Below are 23441 nucleotides of genomic sequence, written 5' to 3' on the forward strand. Positions count from 1 at the left end.
CCTTGAATGTGGATAATTCTAAATCACAGGCAGGAGGCTATCCTCCACCGATGGTGCTAGAAGACCATCGAGAAAGTTCCTCAAAACCCTCTTCTTTGAGAGAGAGAGAGAGAGAGAGAGAGAGAGAGAGAGAGCAATAAGCAGATGGAAGTTAGTGCTTCCCAGAAAAAGTACCTATGAAGAGGAGTCCAAATGTCCTTTAGCTGTTTCTAAAATCCCACACCTCATTACAATACGTACTGAGTGGCTGCTTCCCAAGAAAAGCCACAGAAAGGAAATATCATTAAACGAGTATATACATTGGGGGAAGCTCTTCCCTCCAGTAAGCCTGACCGCTCAAAGCTGTAGTCCTCAATTGTTGAACAGGATGTAACAAGACTGCCAAGCACAGCCCACAAACCTGCTAATTAGGTGCACTGACAGTGTTTGTTTTGGAACCATTTACCAACAAAGGAATGTGTCAGGCTGATTAGTGAGAAAGGGTATGTAATGCATGTGTAGCTCAGTCCAGATGGGGGGCATAATCCAGGTATTCAGTCTGTTTGTCCAAGGTCTCACAAAATCGAAGGCTGAACAAATAGGAACCCCAGGGGGAAAACTATCTTCTGGGTAGTGCTTCCCTCTCCTTCTCTGCTTAAGTTTTGTTCCACCTGCACCCCTTCCTCCCCAAAAGTTTATGCCTGAACACTTACCATAAAACACTCGGCTCAAGCGGTAGCACGCTTGCCTGGCATGCGCTGGCCCTGGGTTCTATCCTCAGCACCACATACAAATACAAATAAAATAAAGATGTTGTGTCCACCAAAAATTAAAAAATAAATATTAAAAAAAAACCACTCTTCAAGAAAACGGCATATTACAATTGGCTCCCCAGAAAAATGGATGAGTCTTTGTAAGGTTGCTGGCAAATCTGGGGTTTAATGTTGTTTTAGGAACACCAATAAGTGACAACTTTAGGCAAAGCCATCTCCATATTCAGCCCCCATGGAGCCGTCTCCATGCACTGTGCTAACATGGCAAACTATGTTTCTGTGGCAAACAGAGCCACAGAAACATAGTTCTTAATGAACTATTCTAGTTATGCTGAGAAAAATCATGTATCTCAGTGTCTTCTATGGGAAGAAGTGATTCAATACTTTATATAATAAAGCAGGCTCATTCTTTTTATTTTATTTTTTAATTTTTAAATTTATTTTGTAGGTTTTCAGGTGGACACAACATCTTTATTTTATTTGTATGTGGTTCTGAGGATTGAACCCAGTGCCTCACGTGTGCTAGGTGAGCACTCCACCACTTGAGCCACAACCCCAGCCCATGGGCTCTTTCTTTTTAAACAAACCTTTATAAGGTTTCACCACAATCAGGTATTTGAGGATTCATGTGTACATGAAGCTTAAAGAAGGGCAGAAAGTGCCAATGCAAAGAACAATGTTCATGCCCCAACAAGCCTAGGTCCTCAGAGGTGGGTGGTATGGATCTGATGAAATGAAAAATGACAAAGACCAATTCAAAAGGTCAAGGTTGGTGGGAGGAGTCTCTATGTTCTTCAGTGCAAATTGAACAGTTCTGGAGTTTGGCCAGATGGATGAAAGCAATTGGGGCCTGGATGAAGTTCCTTAGGAGCCCTTCTTTTTCTGTACGCTACCTTGATAAAATAGATTTTAAACATGAAAAAAAAAAGATAAACTCTGTTAGAAACTCACCTGCTATGGTCTTTTCTATGAGGCCAACTGATATGGGAAATGTTCTTTAAATGTGTGCAGCCTGGAAGTGGTTGCACAGTATGTTAACTCAACTGGTAAAAGTCTGGCGTTAATAAGTGCAAGGTTCTGCATGCTGTCCTTATTTCTCAAAGGAGGAGAGGGAATGACCAACTGTTGTACAGAAAGGAAAACTGACAAGCAATGCTCATTCTGCATCTTTGAACTCTGATGTTTTAAAAAACAACAAACCTTTTTACAAGAGTAACCTCTGAACTGCAGATGCCCCTCTAACACACAGGAAGAACCCCACCTCTAATGCCATTCCAAGGGTAAGCGAATATTGCTAGTCTGACTAGGGGAGGCCGATGCTCCAGCCAGAGAAATATCTTAAGTGGTAAGTCAGTTGCTCCAACCTTATTTGTTAAGCTGCAATGTTACTTCAGGCTTTTGCTATGCTTCTCTGTCTTTAGGAATATTTGAAATTCCCTTAGTTAATTAGTTTATTTAAAATGATGAATTTAGATATACTTGAATGAGCTGAACCACATTATAAATGGTTATGGAATGCTTACTATACAAAAGATACCAAGCTCAATGTTAAGCAAAATTTTATAGGAAACCTCCATTTGAATACAATCCCAAAGGTTATAAGGTCATACGCCTTAAAGTGCAATGTTTTCTGAACTGTGGACAACTTGTATGTCATATGAAGAAATCAACAAAGCCAAATGGGTCAGGACAGAAAGGATGGAACTGATTTATGATGGCTGCTGATCTTGCAAGTCCCATGTTAAGATACATGCTGAGTGGTTTAAGATGAAGGGTTTATGTACTTGAAGCATTTCAAGATTCAGGGATGGCACCTTCATAGAAATACTGAAAGCAGGATGGACTCCTTAGCAACATCAGGAAGGTGTTCTTAATAACAAGAGAAGATTACTGATATACAGAGATGTTGCAAAGAAAGCTGTGGAGGAGGCAATTTAAGGACTTAAAAAAATAATAAAAAGCCTAAATCCTGGGTCACTTTGTGGATTTATGTGACTTCTTTGCTTGCATTTCATTGTTTTCTTTTATAACTTAGGGCAGTATCAGTCTGTTCTTATGATTTTAATTCATAAAAGTTAGATCCCTTATTTCTTATTCTCAAGGAGGGCATGTGCTGCTTTTCCTATTTCTTTAGGATGTGGGATTTAGTTGTTGTAAGGAAATGTTTATCTCTCCTATCCCTGTGTTTTCCTTGTCCTTCTTTAGAGGGTAAAAGCTGGATTAGGATTAAGTGAAACAGTCTTGCAACTCAGGATCTTCCTATTGTATTTAAAATCTTGCAATTTGGATTTGAGATTTTTCTTATTAAGGCTAAACAGAGGTAATTTTTTGTGTTTGAGAAGAAAGATATCACAAGGTAAAACTCCTAGCATTATCTTCTAGGGGAGGCTGGTGTGGAGCAACAAATAGGGTTACAGTCAGGGATCCTCAGCTTCCATAGCCAACTGGGCTTCCTAGGGATGTGCAGGAGGTGAGAGCTCGGCCATCCTCTCTGTCACAAAAGTCCTTCCTCCATTTAACAAAAGAAAGGCATTTCTTTTTCCATCCCAATCTAACCATGGCTGGTTAGAGTCTGCTCCAAATACAAAAAGTCCCAAGGGAGCAAACGAAGGGACAGTTCAAATGAACACTTTTATTGGAGGCTACTTTCAAGACAGAGGCACATAATTTTTTCAAATTAATTTTAGCGGGTGTGCTGCAAAAAGGTTTGGAGGCCACAAGTAGAGTGGAAGCAATGACATATAATGGAAAAAACAGATTTTAGAGTCAGATGTATTTGGGATCATGTTTTGGCCTTATATCTTGGGGCAGTACTTATATCAGTGTTTTAGACCTCAACTAAAGCTCCTTAAATTTGTTTGAAATTCTGGAACCTGTTCTTTCTTACCTATGATGCACTTCACTCATGGACAATGAGCCCTTCTTAGAGCTGCAGGCCCACTTCCCTCTGTGCTCCAGCCATACTTTCACAGAACTGCTGATGGCTCATCTATCTGTCCCTCCCTAGACTGCAAACTATTTGTGAGCAAGGAGTGTGCATGCCCACTGTGTCTCCAGCACCTGGACCAATGCTCACACATAATACGTTTGATAAATCATTTATTAAAAGAACACATAGTACTAATACTTGTGAAATGCTTTTTACCCAGATGTAATTATGCTATTCAAATGATATTTAGATCTAAAAGGATATTAAGAATATTTCTGAGGCCATGGAGGTATTGAATTTAGCATATGGTCAAGGACATATGGTAACAAATTCATTACCTCATTCCTAAGATTTTTACATACAGATTTAAAAACATGCTTTAATAGGGAAAAATTCAAATATGTTAAAAAATAGAATAGCATGGTAAATTCCTGTGTACATATCATCTAGTTTTAATAATTATAGATTTATGGCAACCTCTTTCAGCTACATCCATTCCCCCTTACCCATCATCAGATTATTCTGAGTCAAATCTCAGAATAATCATTACTTCATTCATAAAATTTTCAGTTATACACAAATTTTAAAATTTAACCCACTATTCAATTTTATTTATCACAATAATTTAGTTGCTATATCTTTATGGACTTATTTTTTAATCAGCAACTTGGTATTTTTATAAAGGTTTCCTTTAGTAAATCTTTTATTAATATTTCCTTTTGCTTTTTCCCATAGACCTATATAAACTTCTCCTAGCATTTAACTGGAAACTGAATACCAAGAGGAAGCTTAATTTGAAAAGTATTACCAAACTGGAATTCCAGGGAAGCTGGTCAGAGCTACTTCTGACTCAGATATTTTTTGCAAGCTTAAGGAACTGTGATGGCCAAGGGAGAAGCAAGATTTTAAATTCATATATATTCTCTCCCACTGGGTAAAGATCCCTATGAGCCCAGAGGCATGATAATCTGGTTATTTTGGTGAGAATCCAGTACCTCTAACTACAGCCACAGCTAACTTTGAAAAGTGATTCTTTCTTCTGGTGGTGACTTATAATCACATAAAGTCTTTGAAGATACATATTCTGGAATTTAAACAAACAAAGACTTATAGGAGATAGAGAGTAGCACCTCTGCCCCAGTCAAGGGACAAGTTTTGGGACTGAGGAGTTTAAAAATATGTGTGAAATCCCATGCTCAGATCTTCTTTCTACAGTCATTCTCCAATAAAAGGAACCAGGTCTCCTTGGATAGTTGGCTGCATTTTGGACCAGGGCAAGAAACACAAGAGATGAGCATGAACCTAGAACAGGGTAGTGCCAGAAAATAAGAAAATTCTACATAAAAACAACAAAAGAAACCTCAAATAAACAAAAATGCATTCTAAACAAAAACCCCATGATGAATCTGTCAAAGAGACACAGGAGCCAACTTAGAGTGTGAATGGCCAAAGCTGGTGGAATAGTCTGAGCAATAAAGAATTACTGAATAATCTAAATTAAAGAAAAAAACTGTGCCTGAGTCCATACTGATAAGAATAAACAATTTAAAAATAAATGAGAAAGAAGAGACAAATTTCCCATGCATAAGAATTCCAAATAATTTTGTATCTGCTCTGATCCCAAGAGCATGGAACATAATTCCCCACTAAAGTGCGGGCTGTACACAGTGACTTCTTTCCAAAGAGTACAGTATGGAGAAAAGGGGAAGGGAAAGAACTTCACAGTGGAGAAACCTGGAGCAAATACTGCAGGGATCAGTCATGTTGATAGTATGAACCACTGACATGATGTCATGAAAATGGCACTTTACCTCTGTGGTTTTCCTTTCCAAACCCATAAAACCCAATCTAACTTTAAGAAAAATATCAGACATACGCCAACAGAGGGATTCTATAAAATACTTAACTAGTATGCCTCAAAACTATCAATGACATCAAAAATAAGTAAAACCTGAGAAATTATCATAGCCAAGAGGAAAGTAAGTAGATGTGACAACTAAATGTAGTATCCTGAAACAGAAAAAGGATATTAGGTAAAAACTAAGGAAGTCTTAAAAAAAAAAACTATGACTTTAGCTATTAATATAAAAATATTGGTTCATTAATTGTAACATGTGTCCACAATAGTGTAAGATATTATTAATAGGGGAAACTGTGTATGTGGTATAGGAAAACTCTCTGTGCTCTTTTTGCAAATCTAACATTGTTCCAGTGAAGTTTTATTTAAAACTGTCTGCTCAGCTTTGATCTTACAGTAAAAAATTCATATGGACATATTTTTAAAAATTTTGATAGAAAAGTTTAGATTCACATATTTTACAGATACAGTTTTGCCACATTATATACCCCCACCTTCCTTCCCCTCATTTTAACATCTTCCATTTCTATAGTAGTGTGGTAAAATTGTTACAATTAATGCACCAATATGATATATCATTATTAACTAAATTCCACAGTCTAAATAAAGGTTCACTCTGTGTTGTACAGTTCTTTGGGTTCTGACAAAATATAAGGTCATGTATGTACCACTATAGTATCATACAAAGTAGTTTCACTGCCCTAAAAATATGTTTCACCTAGTTATCCCTCCTCAGCCCCATGAAGGGCTGTGCGGTGTACATTTTAAAAAGGCATCTAAACTCTAGACTATGAACTACAGTATTGGAGGCTGAACTCTGTATTAAGTATTGGAGGCTGAACTCTGTGTATCTGTGTAAGTGTGTGAGTATGTGTGTGTGTGTATACATGTATGTTCCTATATGTTTATGTGTCCATTTTCCCATGTGTGGGGTAACCCAAGTTCCTGAATGTTTACAAATAGTCTTTGGGTTTAAAAAGGAAGCCAAAAGGGCTGAATCAACTCTTACCATCTTAGCTCTACTCTACATGCTTCAGCTTTCCCTGGCTGTCTGCCTCTCCTTCTGTTCTGAACCACAATGTAAGTGAGCCTTGCAGGGTGGGAAATGAGCCATGACATTCATGGCCAAAGAAGCCAGTGCACACACACACAAACAGTGTGTATTTCTATTATGCTTTGGGAATGAAAGGAAAAGTGATATGTATCATTTTGTGATTCAGGAAAAGCAGTAATAAAAACCCTGACCTCCAGTTAGTGGAGGAAAAAAAAAATCATCCATCAATCAATGGATGTGCTGATGCCCCAGTATTACTTTGGTTAGAAAAATAATCCCACAAAACTCCCACTTTTCTCTCCTTTGGGTCCTAAAACTTTCATCACCACACTGCAGCGCATCTGTGGAGAAAAGCATGTGGTGAGCAGGCATGTTCACCAGGGTCCTCAGTGGTTGTATTTGTAGCAGTTGATCCAGTTTTGGTCTTCCTCTGTGAGGGCAACTTCTACCCTGAAAAGGTGGAGAGGATTCTCCATCCCCAGTCTTCATTCTATATCTGAATCTGAATACTCTTCATTATATAATAAAGACAGACTTAGGTGATGTTTCTTTGCAACTCTGTGATCTTATTCTGGATTAAGGTAGCCAAGACAGGGTTGGAAATAAATACAGAAAACCAAATGGTGAAAAACTGTCTCTAAGAACAAGGGAAACCTGATCCCGGATAAGAGGAGAGATGTAGTACTTGACTAAAAGTTAGCTGAATCTGACCAAATAAAACAGCAAAACATAGTAAGGGGTGTTTTATAAGATAATATATTTCATACCTGCTTGTAGAAATATCCTCGAAAGGATAGAGGATCTCTCCATTGTTACAGATTTCGCAGATGAACCCTTTCTGGCTACAAAGACTGCAGCTGTACACGTGTGAGGTGGCAAATTTAATGACCTTGCCCAAGAACGGAGCCAGCTTTCCCTCTATCACCTGCAGAAAGAGAAATGGAACAGGGAAGTAAATTGTTGAGAACAGAAGACTTACAGACACAGGAAAGGGATTCCTTTCCTTTACACAACAGGAAAACCTCTAATTATAATTTCTCAGCAACTTTGAGGAAGAAAAGACATAGTATTTTTGCTCCAAAAGAACTCGGGTTTAAACCACTGGAGGCTGGAAAATGAAGATGCTGAAGCTTCTTTTGTATATTCTCTTTTTTTATAGTGCGGTTGTAGGGGATTGAGGACCAACAGATGGGAACTCTACTTGAATAGACCAACTTCACAGTTATGGTATTGGTATAAGAACAGTGTGGTAGGTTTCCTAAAATAGATGGGAAACATATAGGAAAAAGGTGAATGTAGAAGTTTATATGGTATATTTAGTAATACTTTTTCTCTGATAAATCAATGAGGTAGTTTTATCATCATCTCCCCCTCAAACACGAAGCAAATGTGGAAAGACAGGTTTCCTTAGCTGCTGGTGAGTACAATAATAGAAAGAGGCTGCAATGTGGCAGTTTGAGGGCCATTTTCAGCCTGTAAAAACAAAACAAAACAAAAACTGTAGTGTTTAAAAATAATGAGCCAATTTGGAGCTGGATGAGGTGGCATATGCCAGTAATCCCACTGACTTGGGAGGCTGAGGCAGGAGGACCACAAATTTAAGGCTTCCTGAGCAAATTAGCAAAAACAAAAAGAAAAAGGGCTAAGGATGTAGCCCAGTGGTAGTTGCCTAGCAGGTGGGAAGCCCTGGGTTCAGTCCGCAGCACTAAAGGAAAAAAAAAGTCAATTTAAAAATTGGGAGATTGCTCATAAAAACACAGATTTTTAACCATCTTTTGAAAAACTACTCTAAATTCTGACCTGATTCTGATCAGGGGTTGCCTGCTCCCCTAGCCCCCCAACAGGCCCTGGTGTCTTGCATATGCTGCTCTTCCACTGTCACCTCACCTGCAAACACCTGTGAGTTTGGAACCCATGGTCAATCAGATCCCTCATCACTGAATTAACTTGATGGGCTTCAAAGACTTCAGCACGTCACACATCAACAAGATAAAATCTGCCTTTACTCTTCTCTCATTAATGCATAACATGTGGATTTTGATATAAGAAAAAAATGAAGATTAGATTTAATTTAGAAATAGCCAGATGCCTTCCTTCAACTGAATACATAGTTAAAATTATAATTTTACATAGAACATCTGAGGGAAATGTCCACCAAGAAATCATAACGTCAAGGTGACTAAGTAGTAGTGACAGGGAATAAAAAATAAAAAACAGAGAAGGTAATCATGCCTTCTACAAAACAATGAAGCTCTACTGCAGCTAGAAACTGAGATAGTTTTTAAACATCAGGATGATGCCATAGTGTTCTCAAATAACCAAAACAATGATAAACTCTGGGCAGCAGAACAAATCAGAGAAGCAATCAGTTTGTATAAAGTTGTGTCTTTGCATTTTTTTTAAAGAGAGAGAGAGAGAGAGAATTTTTTAATATTTATTTTTTAGATTTTGGTGGACACAACATCTTTATTTTATTTTTATGTGGTGCTGAGGATCAAACCCAGCGCCCCGCGCACGCCAGGTAAGCGCGCTACGGCTTGAGCCACATCCCCACCCCATGTCTTTGCATTTTTAAAAACAATTAATTAACAACATTATTTTTGTACTAAAATGCAGAAAATGAACAGAAAAAAATAAAGTTTACAGCTTTTTAAGAGTGGAATTATTTTCCTTAACAAGTAGGGTAGAAAATATCTTAGCTAATTTTTGAGTCAGGCAAGTGTTTTCCACCATTACTCAACTTATTCTCGCCTCCATAACCTTTAGGAAGCTGAGGATAGACCTCCTTTCATTTCTCTTCTTTGTGGATCAATGACTCTGATAAACTCCAGTTTTAGGCATGCTCCTATGACACATGACACATGCTTTCTAAGAAATAACCACAACAAATCTTATGCTTAACCACCATTAAACACTTCCCAATGTGTCATGGAGTAATTTCTAAATTGTGGTAATGATACTTCAGTTGAATTTAGTTTTCTTATTTTACTCCACTCTAAACAACCAAGGTTAATGACTCATTTAAAGAGAGACACCAAAATTTTGAACAGTATGGAAATCAAGTGAGTAAAGAGGAGGAGAGAAGCTGGGCGCAATGGGGCATTCCTGTAATCCTAGTGGCTCGGAAGGCTGAGGCAGGAGGATCGCAAATTCAAGGTCAGCCTCAGTGAAAGTGAGGTGCTAAGCAACTCAGTGAAACCCTGTTTCTAAATAAAATACAAAATAGCACTAGGGATGTGGCTCAGTGGTTGAGTGCCCCTGAGTTCAGTTCTTGGTACTCTACCCAACCCCCCAACCCCCCAAATAAAAAGAGGATAAGAGAAGACCTTGAGGAAGACATGAGAGTTTTCATGTGGATATAAAGGAAAAGACTGAGCATCTTGTCCTGAAGCTTTTTCTCTACCCAGAAAGAAGGCTTCACTGGGGCAAAGTGTATGAATATTTTGAAGGCTCTTGAAATATTTCACCAACTGTACACTGCCATTTCCTATCTAGGGACTTTAATGAGCTTTTTGAAAATTAACTTGAGGATTTCTATCTTCATAAGTCTATCAGAGAACCTGCTACATGTCTGTATTTTATTAAAACTTCATTTATTATTACTTAATAAAAACCAGTTTTGTTCCTTGCATACCATTCCCATGTATTATTAGGTTCTTTCAAGGTTAACCTTTTGAATAATATTTTTATTAGCTTTTGCTGGGATACTAGAACATCTTGACATTTGTGTTCATCTTATACATGACCATATTACTGCATTTTCATCAACGGTAATCACTTTTAGGTGATTTTCCTTGGGTATTACGAAAACAAAAATTGGATTCCTCCCTTTTTAATACTACGCCTCTTGCTTAAGCTTTATGTCATATTGCATGATTTATGGCTTCTAAAACAATATTAAGTAACAATAATAGTGATAGTGGTTGCTCTTGTTATTTCATTGAGAGTCAAATTTAAAGTATGAAGTCTACTGTGAATGACTCATTTTCTCTACTAAATATCATGTCATTTACCACGTTATTGATTCCTTCTCCCTCTTTTAAGTAACAGCTTTATAGACAGATAATTCACATATCATACAATTCAACTATTTAAAATCTACAATTCCAGGGCTGGGGATGTAGCTCAAGGTAGAACACTTGTCTAACATGTTTGAGGCCTTGGGGTTGATCCCCAGCACTATAAAACAAACAAACAAAACACTCCCCTAAACAGAAAACAAAAAATCTCTCTAAACCCTACAACTTGATTGCTTTAGTTTATTCATAGCTGTATCACTAGAATCAGTTTAGACATTTCACCAACTTTCTTCTAAACCCCCACACCCATTAGTAATTACTCTCCATCTTTCCCTGCCCTTTCTTTTTTCTATAAATTTGCCTAATTAATATAAATAGAATCATACAACATGTGGTATTTTTGTGGTTGAGTTTCTTTTCAGTGTTTCCACTGTAAGTCTCTTTTTTTCCATCTTACCCAATCCTTTTATTACCCATTTCTAGATTAATGAGTTAATCTAGTTTTATACATCACTTTCATCTATCATCTTTTCTCTCAAGGCTTTGGTGAATTATTGTTTTATCACTAATAAAAACTCTTCCACATTCATTTCATAAAATTTTACTGAGTTACAATGTCTCAAACACCTGATACAAAGATAAATGGCACAAAACTGGGATTTATGTTTTGATGGCGTGCAAGAGTCTCCGTAAGTTGACTCTACACTATTGATCCCAACTTATTTTCCATTTCTCAAAAACTCATCTTGTGTTGTAAGCAAAATTTCCTGCACAAAGTATGTTTTCTCTTGCTCCCGAGCCCTTATTCATGTCATCTCCTCTATTAACAGTTTTACTTCTTAAAACTCATTTAAATTTTACATAGGCTTCATGGCTTAGGTCTATTCTGGTTTGATCTGAAAAGCTATCGTTGGCTACTTCAGCTCCATGGACCTTTTATGCTTATCCTTATTTACTTTCACATCAAAATATTTAATTTTGCTGTTTTGTGCTCTGTTCTATTATTTAATATGTGAGTGATTTGCTTATCCAATCATATTGACCATACAAAAATAATGATTTTTGACCATTTACATGGGGCAACTAAAGGAAAGTAAATTGCTTGAAGGGAAAGAGTCCCTCCCTGTCAGTTCTCGTTGACTAACCCAGAATGCATTTCTGTCCCTTCCCTTAGCTGTTGGCAGTCATATTTTGGGGTTATCTTTGTGTCATAGCATTTTCAGTCACTGTGTTATATGGTTTAGGGAGAAGCATAAACAGTGCCTGGACCAGGTGGCAGATCACTTATGAAGAAGCAAAAAGGATTCCTAAATAAGTGATCTGCTTTAGGATTGCTTTTTCTTATTTGTCAGCTTAAGTTGGTGGCCGGGTTCCACATGGCTAAAGTTGCTGGAATATTTTCTTTCTCCAGAAAACTGAGGTAATATTCTTAAATTTATTTTAGAAATTACAAACATTCCTTTAATATTATAGAAAGGAAAATGTCATAATTTTCCAGGGATAAGATATTTAAAAGGCTTAAATCTTGTCTCTGAATATGACTATTGGTGGCATTAGGAATAGAATCCAGTTATTTTGGTTTCTGGTCTAGAAGTTTCATCATTATGAAAAGTGGGCTCAGGTATGTTATTTCCTTGGTTTTGTTTTTAAATAAGGTATATCTTTATTTTGGTTGAATCCTCAAAAATAAATCAATTGTCATTTCTTCCACAGCTTCCCCTCCACTGCTAATAACCTTGTACTATTCATGCCAACTTCCTAACCTTAAGGTTAAGTGCTGATGAAGAGCTACCCCTAGCAAGAGGGCAGCTTCAAATAAGACCAAAGTTCAAGGAGACTAATACCATCAGGTTCCAACTGAGAATGAAGAATAGAAAAGAGCTTCCAGTATGCCATTGGATCTGGAAATTGACAATGGGTGGGGCAAAGTCCAACAGGATCTTCTGGCCAAGAACACAGCTATGAGAAAGGTCAGAAGGTGGACACAGCTCTGTCCACCCTAAGCTTACCAGAGTGACAGCAGTCCACTATAGCCAGAATGGTGGTGGGGGGATCCTTCTGATTAGGTATCCATGCTAGGTTTGACCCCGGGGATTCTAATATCACTGAGAACAAGCCAGGACTGAGCAGGGCAAAATAAACTACCTCCTTAATAAAACTGGCCAAAACCTGTTTTTTCTTTCTTTCTTTTTTTTTTAAAGGCATAGACATAATCATAGGTCAGTTTAGGCTTCTCAACAACTTAGGTGTATTTTCCAGTGCATGATAGTTTGACTCATTAAATAAGTCTCCTAAAGAGGCTGACATTAAAGATCTTTCACCACCCCATCAGAACTTGGTTGTCTCTGGGAAGCAATGGAGGCAAGTGGAATAAGCAAGCTGATTTCAGTACAAATTCTAGTTCATCAATTTTCCAGCTGTGAGACTTAGGGAAGTTATTTAACCTCTTTGGGCTTCAGTTTTGTCAACTGAAAAACTAGGATAACATCCACCTTGCAGGAGCAAGGGAAGGATCAGATTCAATGTACTGAAAACACCAAACACAGTGTCTGACTTAGAGCAAGTGGTCAATAAATAATGGCTTATTACTAATAATCCAAATAGAAAATTTCTATGACTTGTTCATTTCTCCTTGCAGACACTTGAGATTTATAGTGAATAAGAAAAGAAAGTATGAACTTCGTCTGTCATTATTTTAAAGGCATCAAGTTGTTATACAGTTTGGATGACATCTGTAGAAATTAAGGTAAAGCCATCTAATTCATTTCCCTGGTATTGATGTAAATAAGAGAACAGAGTTTGGACAAGCATGCTTTGGCCAAGGCCAAAATGCTGGAGGGATACACTTAGCACATCTCAAACCTGACTTGAATCACTAGTGTAAGATAACATTTTAGCAACACCTGGAAATTGTCCTTCTTATTCCTTTCCTGTTTGTAATCAAATTAGTCACAGGTTAATATAACTTTATAACAACCCATCAAATGATGGAAGAATACTTCATCTTTAGCATTAGAAGGCTGGTAGTTTTAGTTAACCAGCCTGGTTAACTGGATTGGTCATGAGCGATGGAGAAATAGACCTCTGAGATGATGTTATTTCTCCATTTATTTTTCCCAAAGTACATGACTATACAAACAAAATCATAACAAAGTAATTAGCAGAAAACACATGTAGTCCCCACCCCATCTCCTCTGTCCCCTGCTCTCAACCTCCTCCACTCTTCCCACATACCAAACTGTCTATCTCCTTGAGCAAAGGTAAATGTCCAAACTGGAGTAAAAGGGTTTGTTTCTGTTTTCCATTAACTTAACTTCTTATCCTAAAGAAGGTACCAGTTTTATTCATTTACTTGGGGAATGTGCATATAGGACTATTTCAGAGATGTCATACTGACTGGGTGTTTAAAGAATATACGTTCCATTTGTAATTTAAAATTATATCATCACAATTGTGGGACAAAGACAAAATGAGCATCCAGCTGATATCTTCTTCCATCATTTCAGGTACTTCCAGAACTCGAGGGACTGTCAAATATCACCTTCCACAATCCAGTCATCTGATATACCAAATATGCTTATTCTTCCTGTGCAAAGGCAGCCCACGAAAGCTGCCTGGATGAACTTCCAGCCTGGGGATACACATTTTTCCCCCTTTTCTATTCTGGTTAAGATGGTCAGCATTGGAATTTGAGGCCTATGGCTTTCTTGCAGACTAAGACAACAGGCTTTATTTGATTTACTTTCTTGCACACCAATCAAAAATTACAATTAAGTTAAAAAATAACCTAGTGCTGCCTTCTCCAAACCACAGTTTCAGAAACAGCTGCTTATTACTCATGTGTGGCACCAGGAAATTGCAGTGTCATGTTCGAGGTCTGCAGCCAATAGAGCTTTGTGGGCTCGGGAAAAGGGCACAAATGATTCTTTTATGTTGGTTTACCTTCACTCCCTTGGCACCACCACAAAATTCAAAATCTACAGGGGAAAGGAAACAGAGCCCTAGTAACTTGGACCAGAAAAAAAGAACAGAAAAGGCTCTTTCTCATCACATTTCTTTATGCATTGGCTAATTCCCTTCCTCTGATTTGTCAAGTTACCTTCCATTTCAAAATGAGTCATTGTGTAACATCAAGATTTTGGACAACTGGGGAGAATACTCAGATGAAGAAGCTGCTGCACTTGACAAATGGCTCCTTCTCTAAAAGTCTAACCAAAAGACTCAATTTATGTTGAACAAAGCCACCTGGCACTCACTAGGAACATGTCAGCTTGATGAAATGGCAGAACCAATATTGCCACACACTGTGAAATAATTTCCAGTATAATCACATTTGCTTACCTAGACAACCATGAAAGCTTGCAGTTTGTCTCTGTGTGCCATTTCTCAGCATAATTAGGTAGACAGAGTAATGTCTAGTGACTAAGGCCAGGTGAGTTCATGGGAAGTTGGGAAAAATGAGCCCATGGATTCTGCTCAAGTGTGAAAACCCTCACGCATACTATATCCTCCGTGTGTACCCTCATTCAATTCTAAAGTAGAATCCTTCCATTCACAAATCGTTAAAAATAGAAAATAAAAAGCATACCACCAAAAGTTGAGACACTTCTACTTTTTAAAAAAATATTTTGTTAGTTGTCAATGGATTTTATTTTATTTATTTATATGCAGTACTGAGAATCGAACCCAGTGCCTCACACATGCTAGGTAAGTGCTCTACCACTGAGCCACAACCCCAGCCTTTCTATTTCAATAAGTTGATTCAAACTCCATTTTCTCATAATTTTCCTTTGAGCTTCTTATCACAGCTCAATGTTGGGAATGTTTGTACATAAATATAAGCTATGTCTTCTCTAATCAGCTTCTCTCCATTTCACCCTATCCATTTTGGGTCAGCTGAATAGGACTTAGATTTTGGTTACTCAAGCTCTGTGCTGAGGATTGTGATGTCAGCAATGAGCTCTTACCTGATCTTGTAGAGGTGACAACTTCTACTAAGGCTTTGGAAGCTGAGTGATACGCTAATGTGGTTTAATATAACAGGGCAGACTTGTGAGTGGCCATGACCATTCCTGTCATATTATGTTTTGTTTCCTACTGGAAACTATCTAAAGGGATAAAAGTTTAAGGAATTTCAATTTCAATTTTTTCAGTGGTTAGAATGGCAAAAATGGAGCCAGTGTGTGAAGTTCTTATTCAGAAAAAATACATGGAATGGGACTTATTTCAGTTTTTCTGCACTTAAGTGCCTCAAGGGGTGTGGCTCAGGTAAGCTATAACTCCACAGAACTTTAATGAAGCATCTACAAAGACTAAGGACAATAATGTGGTTCACATATTCATATGGTCGGATACAGGTGCATATGTATTATATATGGGGAAACAGATTTAAATGATTCAAATTGAGACAGTTCCACAAAATTCCCAAGGATGATCAGAATTTTGCTTCTCTGTTGAGTTAATTAGTATATATTTGAAAGAAATTGAATTTGTCTTTATTATTCATTTTAGCTCTAGTTATGGCATTACTGATTCATTGATTAGTAAATGAGAAAAAGCCCCAAAAGTGTGTGTGTGTGTGTGTGTGTGTGTGTGCGCGCGCGTGCGCGGGTGTGTGTGAGTGTGTTTCTTAACTCAATTTCCTTTTTGATGTGTGAAAACACTGAGGCTCAGAGAGGTGATGGAGCTGCCTCAGATTGCCCAGCAGGTCGGTGATAGACCCTCACTTTCCCTTTTAAGAGCCCCTCACTACTAGGAAGGACCTACTCGAAGAGCATCTGGGGTCAGTGTGCAGCCCAGTTTGAGATCAATTCAGAAATTCTGAGGTCACTGTGTGCCTACTGACTTACCATGTAAAGATGGAGAATTTCTAAGACTGTCTCTGTTACAGGATGGGCAACCCAGGCAGGCCCATGTGTACCCCCACAGGTTTGATCTGAACTGGATGCGCCATTGGCTTATAGAAAGATAGTATAAGAATTCTCTGAAATGGTCACATCTTGTGCATTTTTTTGACTATAGTGATGATCTTAGGTAGTATCTTAGTGGTTGAATTACTTGGGAGGTGCATAAAGCAACCCCAAATTTGTGACAAAAAATAGACTTGCTATCAACTTAAATCCTATTGTATTTATCAAAACTGGAGAAGGAACTTTATTAAAAAGAGATGCAACTAGTTGGAAAAAACAAGGCAAAAGAAAGCAACTCTGCATATACATGAATATGGGAGAAACTGAAGAAAGATAGCTTCTCAGACAGGACTTCAGTGGTGGCCAAGGTGAGACATCTTTACAGAACCTGCTTTTAAATAGACAGAGAATAGAAGAAAAACAAAAGCAACACTGATCCTATAAGGGAATGAACCATAAGAGTTAGGAAACATGAAGATCAAAAGCAAAGAAGGGAAGGAGCTGTAGGGAAAGAAGTTATGAAGACCAGAGAAAGAATATACAGATGCTCCTGAAGAGAGATAAAAAAGGATGCAGCCAACTGAGATTTGAAATGGGAGTTAGAAATCTTGGTTTCTGATGGGTGCAGTGGCACATGCCTGCAATTTCATTGATTCCAGAGGCTGAGGCAGGGGGACTGCAAATTTGAGGCTAGCCTCATCAATTTGTAAGACCCTGTTTCAAAATAAAAAATGAAAAGGGGCTATAGCTCAGTGATAAAGCATCCGTGAGTCAAATCCCTAGTACAAAAAAAAAAAAAAAAAAAAAAAAAAAAAAGAGACAGAGAGAAAGAAATCTTGGTTTCTATTCTCAGTCATGTCCTGAGTAAAGCTGTATGACCCTTTCTTTTTTCTTTTCTTTTTTTTTAATATGACCTTTCTTGTAGGTCACATAACTTCTTCATGCCTTGGTTTCCTCATTTACAAAATAAAGTGATTGTGCTAAGTCATTCAAAACTAACTGATCAATAAGGATCCCTTTCAGTTTGAACATTCTATGATTTTATGATTAATGAACAGAGAAAACATCAAAAGAAGTTGTTGAATAGCCCTAGGAATGTAGAAAGGGAATATCTGGGGAGACAGATAAAAGGTGAGTTTAACCAGACTAATTAGAAGATACCCCAGGAAATTTTTAACAGAAGTGAAATAATGTCACCAGCTTTTTATTCCCTTGCTTGCTGAGTGCCATTCAAAGAGGGAAGTAAGGCCTTTTAGGTATCATCCCCTCACAGGTGTGCAACCAGGTATCAGTTTTCCTCTGAAAATCTCTTCCTCTCATCAATGCATTTAATTAGTCAATGTTTAGATAGCACTTTGGGGATGAAAAGTACAATATAAGCACTCAACATTATTAGTACTTAACAGCTTTTATGGGGACAGCTTTGACTGAGATTAAGTGAGAAGCTAAAGTGAATTCCAGGCTAGAAGGCTATGGTCTGAGAAACTGCCAGGTCACTGATGAAGAAAAGCAAACCCTGCACATAAACTGAAATAGGTGCTCTTATTAGCTTGCATTCCATTGCCTAAGACTGTTGGTCATCTTTATTCTTTGCCTGAAGGTGTTAACAAGTCGTAAACACCACTCACAACACAGCGCTGGTTATGATTCCACAATCTTGTTTTTCTAAACTAGTATCTGGAGTGCTATGGGTGTTCCTATATCTGGGCATGTGTATAACCCAGGATATAGATTCAAATATGTAGGAATTTTGTGTACAATAAAGTGAGTACAGACACATTATTTAATAAATGTTATTGGGGCAACTGGTTACCCATCAGGGAAAAACTAAAGCTGAATTCCTTATTTGTGTCATAAAAATTGTAATTCCTAATTAACTGAAGATTTCTTTACAAATAGAAAGTCATATAGGTATTTTTAAATTAAAAAGTAGATAAAATATTAGAAAAACATTTATGAGAAATAGACATTTTATAATAATAGAAGCTACATGAGTGATAAATGTGAATATGAAGTAAAAATTAGTAAAGACAACTTACAGCATACAATGATAAAAAATGGCTATTTTTCCTATTTATATGAAGTGCTAATTTCATTAATATACAAAGCGCTCTTTCAAATTAATAAGAAAAAGACCAACAATAATATTTTAAAACAGGCTACATAGGTAATTCACAACAATTACAAATCTGATAGCAATATAAAAAAGATTCGATAGTGGTATGTGCAATGTAAATTATATATTTCTACAATCATGCTTTGTAGAGCTGTCATTGTATATTATACAATTTGAACACTTATAAAAGTGACAATTGATATTTGTTATTTAAAAATTAAATACAGAAGTGTGTGTGTGTGTGTGTGTGTGTGTGGTGTGTGCATATGTTTGTGGTACTTCACATATACTAGGCGAGCACTCTACCACTGAGCTACAACCCCAACCTCAGAATTACATATTTTTCCAAGAATTATATTTTTAAAGTCTGTTCTGTCTCCTGCATCTCATTCTACAGAAGTATTTTTTTAACCCACTTACTATGGAAAAATTGAAATTAAAACAACCATATTAAGTTATTTTTATTAAATAGGCTAAAATTCAAAATATTAATATACAAAAGTAATATAAGTACAGGAAAAGATACTGTCAAGATACTCAGGGGAAGTACAAAACTAGTTCCACCTTTTCAGAAAGAAACTGGCAGTGTCTATCAAACTGCAAAGCAAGCATACCCTTTGACCTTGCAGTCTTAGTTTAATGAATTAACACTAGACACAGTCACATAGCACACAGGGAGATGTGGAGGTATTCACAGCAGTATAGCTCCTAACAAAGGCACTGGGTAAACCTGCAAGAGGTTAAAATGAACCCAGAGGTTTAAGTTACCAAACTTAACTTATCCAACTAAACCTAAGTCACCTTACATATAAATTAACTCTATACTATATAGCTGATAAAAAGAATGAGGTGAATTTTTCTGTGTACTGAATGTGTATATATGCCAAATGTCCACAGTATATTGTTAAGTAGAAAGGTCAAGTCAGAGAAGGTAGTAAAGTTTAATTCCACCAAAAATCAGTATTTGTAAATGTTAAGAACTGTCTGGAGAGACATAAAATGGCTACAAAAAAAAAAAAAAACTACCTCTGTAGAATGAGATGTAGGAGAGAGAACAGACTATAAAAATATAATTCTGGAAAAATATGTAATTCTGGGGTTAGGGCTGTAGCTCAGTGGTTGAGTGTTTGCCTAGCATGTGTGAAGTACCAAAAACCACACATGCACACACGCACGCACGCGCGCACACACACACTCTTCTGTATTTAATTTTTAAATAACAAATATCAATTGTCACTTTTATAATAAGAAGTGTTCAAATTGTAAAATACACAATGACAGCTCTACAAAGCATGACTGTAGAAATATATAATTTGCATTGCACATATGTAAACATTATAAAAATGTTAAAAAAAACCTTCATTTTTGTTCTCTTATAACCTATGTTTTCACTTTTTCCTAATAACATTTATTTTCACAAAATTTTCTTTCAGCAAATCCGTCATGATTACATCAGTCCTGATGCTTGTATCTAAGGAGACCTGCCTTCCTTATTAGTTTTTTTACTTATGAGTTTTTCAAGTTTGGAAGTTAACATTGCCTATTCAATTAGAATGACATATAAGAAATGCAAAGCATCAACAGTCATATCTAATACCAGGCAATTTAAAGTTGGATTTGTTTACATAATTATCACTGAATTCTAGACATTTAATCTTATCTTTCTAAATACTAGACTGGGAGTTAGTAAGTAAGCAATCGGCTGGGATGAATATTGTGTTTTCTAATAATTCACTTAAATATTTAAAAAATGTCTTCTACCAGCTAAGACCCAGCTCTGTTGGGCCAGTGTTTTTTCCTTCTTGCCCTAGTCAGAGAGGACCTATTCTCAGTGGCTCCATGGCCTCAAGCATATTACTTGATCTAGATCACCTGGTTGGTCTGATAAGTTGTACCAGTTTCAGACTATGTTTTTCAATGAATAGTAAAAGGAGGAGAAACCGTATTGGTATTAGATTTTGAAATTCATTTCCCCTCCATTGAGAGGTTACAATATTTCTGTGCAGGGGAAGTACGTTACCTGATTCCAAACTAAGTTTTACCACTTAGTCTGATGTTAATCCAAGAATAAGTCAATGTACAGACTGGCTTGCACTAGACTTTGCCTGAAGAAAGAAATGAAAACTTTGGTTTTACAACAGGGGGACATACAAAGATAAGATAAGGTTCAAAGTGAAAAGCATTTTGAATATCATTCCCACCTGGGACATGTTCAGAGGTTTGGTAAAATCTAAATAGAAAAGGGTCCTATTTAGGAAGGAAGCCAGTGGGTAGCCAATTAGGGGTGGACAGTCTGTGACTCAGTCTAGCACCTAATGTCCTTAGACAGTTCCAAGTGTCTGTCTGTTACCCCTTGAGCACCTCTGCACAGGGCCAGGAGAGATGGTTGTCATTCAGGTTCATTAGCTACTGTTGGTAGCTCTAGCAAAGGGTAATCTCTCAATCAGGACAGCATTTTGTATGAGTTGTAGAGGTTTCAGTGTTCCTTGTGTTCCCTGTACCCTTTCAGTGTGGGTAACTGAAGAAAGATTTTACTAAGCTCTTCTTTAGTGAAGAGCTTAGCTAACTGAAACCCCAAGCAGTTAGTTGTGGACTAGCTTATGTAAACGAGGAGAAAACATTCATTGGTTACTTCTTATTTAAGTTAAAGTGCACATTTTCCTCCTTCACCCCCACCACCTTTCAGTGATTGGGTTTAAACACAGGCCTCACATATGCTAGGCAAGTGCTCTACCACTGAGCTATACCCGCAGCCCAAGTGCACGAATCTTAAGGATACATCTCAATGAATTAATTATAAGATGTGCATGTAAAACTTTTCTATCTGTTTCCTTGGTCTCTAGTTTCAATCACTCCAACCCATTCTCTATGCTGTTACCAGAAAAATCTTAATAAAATATAGATTTGATCACACAGTAAGAGGAAGAGGAGGAATAATAATAATAATAATAATAATAATAATAATAATAATAATAATAATAATATCAGCAACGCCACCATCCCCATAGCAGTAATAGACTATTGAATAGGTGCCAATCACTATCCTAAACTTTTAATTCATTATCCACTTTAAGATAATATGTACAAAATGCTTAGAACATTAGCAGCATTAAGTGAGCATTAAATAAATAATAAAAATTATTACTATCATTCATAAAATTCCTAAAATGTCAGTGTCTATCATTACCAATGTGTAGATAAAAGTGAAGCTTAGCAGGGTTACATTATATATCCAAGGTCACTGAGCTTGGAAGTGTGCAGTAGGGAAATGTATCCCACAGAGGCCAAGCCCTAATTACTATGCTTTAGTGTCTTGAGCTGGCATTTTTTTAATGAAAAATCCCTTAAGTCTTCTACCCCTATAGGATGAGGTGCCAACTTCTTCACATGCCTTATGTCCTCGGTACAGCTATTTTTCAATCTTTATCTACCATGCCTCCATTTTCTGTTCTCATGATGCCTGATTATTGCCTAGAAAAGATATGATTGTAACAACTATCATTTATTGCTATTATCATATATGAGCTCTCAGTGCTTTCTGTAGTTTTTTCCCCCAAACTCTTACTGTGACTTTCCACAATAAGTACAATTATACTAGTATTATGGATAAGTAAACTGAGACATAGAACAATTAGGGTCATATGTTTTTCTCTCATATGTGGAAGCTAGAGAGAAAAAAGGCAAAAAAGGAATTTCATGAAAATTGGAGACTAGTGGAGTAGAGAATGAGCATCAGGGGAAGGGAGGAGAGGAGAGAAAAGGGAAGTGCAGGGGAATTAAATAGATCAATTTATGTTATGTGCATGTATGAATATATCACAACAAATCCCACTGTCATGTAAAATTATAATGTACAAATTAAAAAAAAGGAAAGATTAGGGATTTTATGGTCAGAGGGTCAATATGCATCCTAACTGGAGTTGGACAGGCCCATCTGATCTCAGTGCTTGATTCTTCCCATTCAACCACAATTCCTCTCACACCTGGCTGAAATGTCACTTCATTCCCAAGGCAAATTTGACATGGGTCCTCAGTTTGCCTACTCTTGCTCAGCCACCATCCACAAGTCTAAACAGATTACTTGTTAAGGAGAAATGGCTTTTGTCACATTTCTATTTTAGGTCTAAGTACATTCAACCTTTGTCTTAAAATAGCTAAAACTGGATGGGTGCAGTGGCACATGCCTGTAATCCCAGCTACTTGGGTGGCTGAGGCAGGCAGATCACAAGTTCAAAGCCAGCCTGGACAACTTAGCAAGACTCTGTCTCAAAATAAAAAAAGAAAAAGAAAGTGCTGGGAAGTAGCTCAGTGGTAGAGAGCTTGCCTGGCATGGGCAAGGACCTGGGTTCAATCCCCAGAACCACAAAAAACAAAACAAATCCAACAATATTCCTGAAACATTCCTACTGCAAGCCCTGGATCCAAACATTTAAATTGCAACGTTGTCCAAACAAAATAGACAGTCTTTGACCAGATGGGGTTACGGTCTAAGGGTAAGAACACAGAGGGCAAATGGAGAAGTGGCTGCCAGTCAAGCACCACAAGTAAGTGCTTTAGGAGGACGTGCAGGGCATGTGTGATTCATGAGCTCCTGGGACATGTGTAATTCCTGGGCAACGAGTAGTCAGCTCTCTAAACATGAGGATAAAAGGGTAAATTCTGTGGGTAGCCAGAAAGGCCATAATGGATAATTTTTGAATTGATCTGGAAAAGCATTTTCTCACTGGAATAGCTAACATTCTTGTTAATAATGAGCATAAAAATACATGAATATTGAACATTTGATACATGTTCAGCTCCTTCT

At 37.2% G+C, this 23441-nt stretch overlaps 1 protein-coding gene across 2 annotated transcripts in view; it reads right to left on the reverse strand.

The window, feature by feature from the left end:
- PLEKHM3 (pleckstrin homology domain containing M3) overlaps positions 1-23441 on the reverse strand; it is a 177876-nt gene that overhangs the window by 19581 nt on the left and 134854 nt on the right. The window contains exon 7 of one of the 2 annotated variants that reach the window (XM_081261430.1): positions 7361-7518. In XM_081261430.1, coding sequence (XP_081117556.1) covers positions 7361-7518 — 158 coding nt within the window. Of the gene's footprint in view, positions 1-7360; positions 7519-23441 lie in introns of those variants that run through there. The other variant, XR_014018029.1, reaches the window with a different exon arrangement.

Source organism: Spermophilus citellus, assembly GCF_964194105.1.
Source record: "Spermophilus citellus genome assembly, chromosome: 11".
Taxonomy (NCBI): domain Eukaryota; kingdom Metazoa; phylum Chordata; class Mammalia; order Rodentia; family Sciuridae; genus Spermophilus; species Spermophilus citellus.